General features: G+C 44.4%; 1 protein-coding gene across 1 annotated transcript; it reads left to right on the forward strand.

Moving 5' to 3' along the window:
• Positions 1–369: 369 nt before the first annotated feature.
• Positions 370–590, forward strand: PHALS_08115 (uncharacterized protein; the record flags this gene model as incomplete). Its single annotated transcript, XM_024721699.1, has 2 exons — positions 370–425; positions 491–590. 2 exons carry the CDS (start codon positions 370–372, stop codon positions 588–590), a joined length of 156 nt encoding a protein of 51 aa, XP_024586772.1.
• Positions 591–1286: the final 696 nt, after the last annotated feature.

The raw sequence follows: 1286 nt of genomic DNA on the forward strand, positions 1-1286 counted from the left end.
CGAACGGGCTTGCAGTGCTCCATGTTAAACTTTTTCAGAACATCACTTGCAAACTTTGTCTGCCGTATCGAGACTGTTCCTGCTGTTGCATCCTGCTCAATTTCCATTCCGAGAAAGTATTGAAGCTGGCTCATATCCGTCATCTCAAATCGCTCGCTAAGTGCATGGATGGACATTGCGCGCAAAACTTCGCAGCAAGTTGTAGCAACTGCTGATCTCGTTGACGGGCTTTATTGGCTTCGAACGACACAGTTTTTTGCAAATTCAGTAGTGCCAACACGCAGCATCGATCTACATGCACGAATGGGACATGCCCCAGATGATGTATTACGCAAGATGATTAACAGCGGTATGATCAAGGATGAAAAGATGCTTCTGAGGGTCCCCGAGCATGAACAACTTACGAGTCCATCAAAGCGATCGAGGTTCCTTGCTATCGACACGCCGTCTTATATTCTAAAATCATGATGGGGAGATGTCATCGACACAGTTATGTACCGTGGTCCGGTTGTAAAACGTGCTTCAAGCTTGCATTGCTGTTGATGCCGATCGAATCTTCGTGTGGTGCTTACATTCATGCTGAGTTATAAGACCTAGCGTCTTTTTACCAAATTATCACCCATGTCTCTGCTTCTACGCATATTCAATTTTGTGCTTTTTGCCATTATTGGCAGCTTTCATGGTTCGTTACGAACTTTCTTGCTTGTTGTGACTCTCGAGCTCCTTGAATAGCATCGCTTCTACCTAATTCAGTGTCATCTCCTTGAAATTTCGATAGTTAAGGCAATGAAATCATACTCTGTAAGGGGGCTGCTAAGCAGCATCAAGATCGTCATTTTTTGTCACGTTTATCGATGAGTACTCGCATTTTACCAGGATGTATTTGCTTCGAAATAAGTCAGAAGTTACCAGCAAGTTTGCTGAAATTGTTGTCTTTGCTGAAACACAAACTGGCAATCTTGTGAAGGCAATTCGCTGTGATAATGGTGGCGAGTACAAGTCAAGTGAGATGGCCAAGTTCTGTTTGCACCACGGCATTGAGCAAATTTTCACTCCGCCATATACACCTCAGCTCAATCGAGTTGCTTAACGCAAGAATAGGACATTGGTGGAATGTGCGCGTTGTATGCTCGAGCATGCAAATCTGTTAAAAACGTGTTGGGGTGAAGCTGTCATTACTGCCAATTTCCTGCGAAATCGATACCCGACGCGCAGTATATCCTTTGATAAGTCACCATACCAAGTCTGGACGGGAAGGAAGCCGGTGTTGGCAAACCTAAAAGTAT

This window comes from Plasmopara halstedii (assembly GCF_900000015.1).
Source record: "Plasmopara halstedii genome assembly, contig: Scaffold_3154, whole genome shotgun sequence".
In the NCBI taxonomy this organism is placed as follows: Eukaryota; Oomycota; class Peronosporomycetes; order Peronosporales; family Peronosporaceae; genus Plasmopara; species Plasmopara halstedii.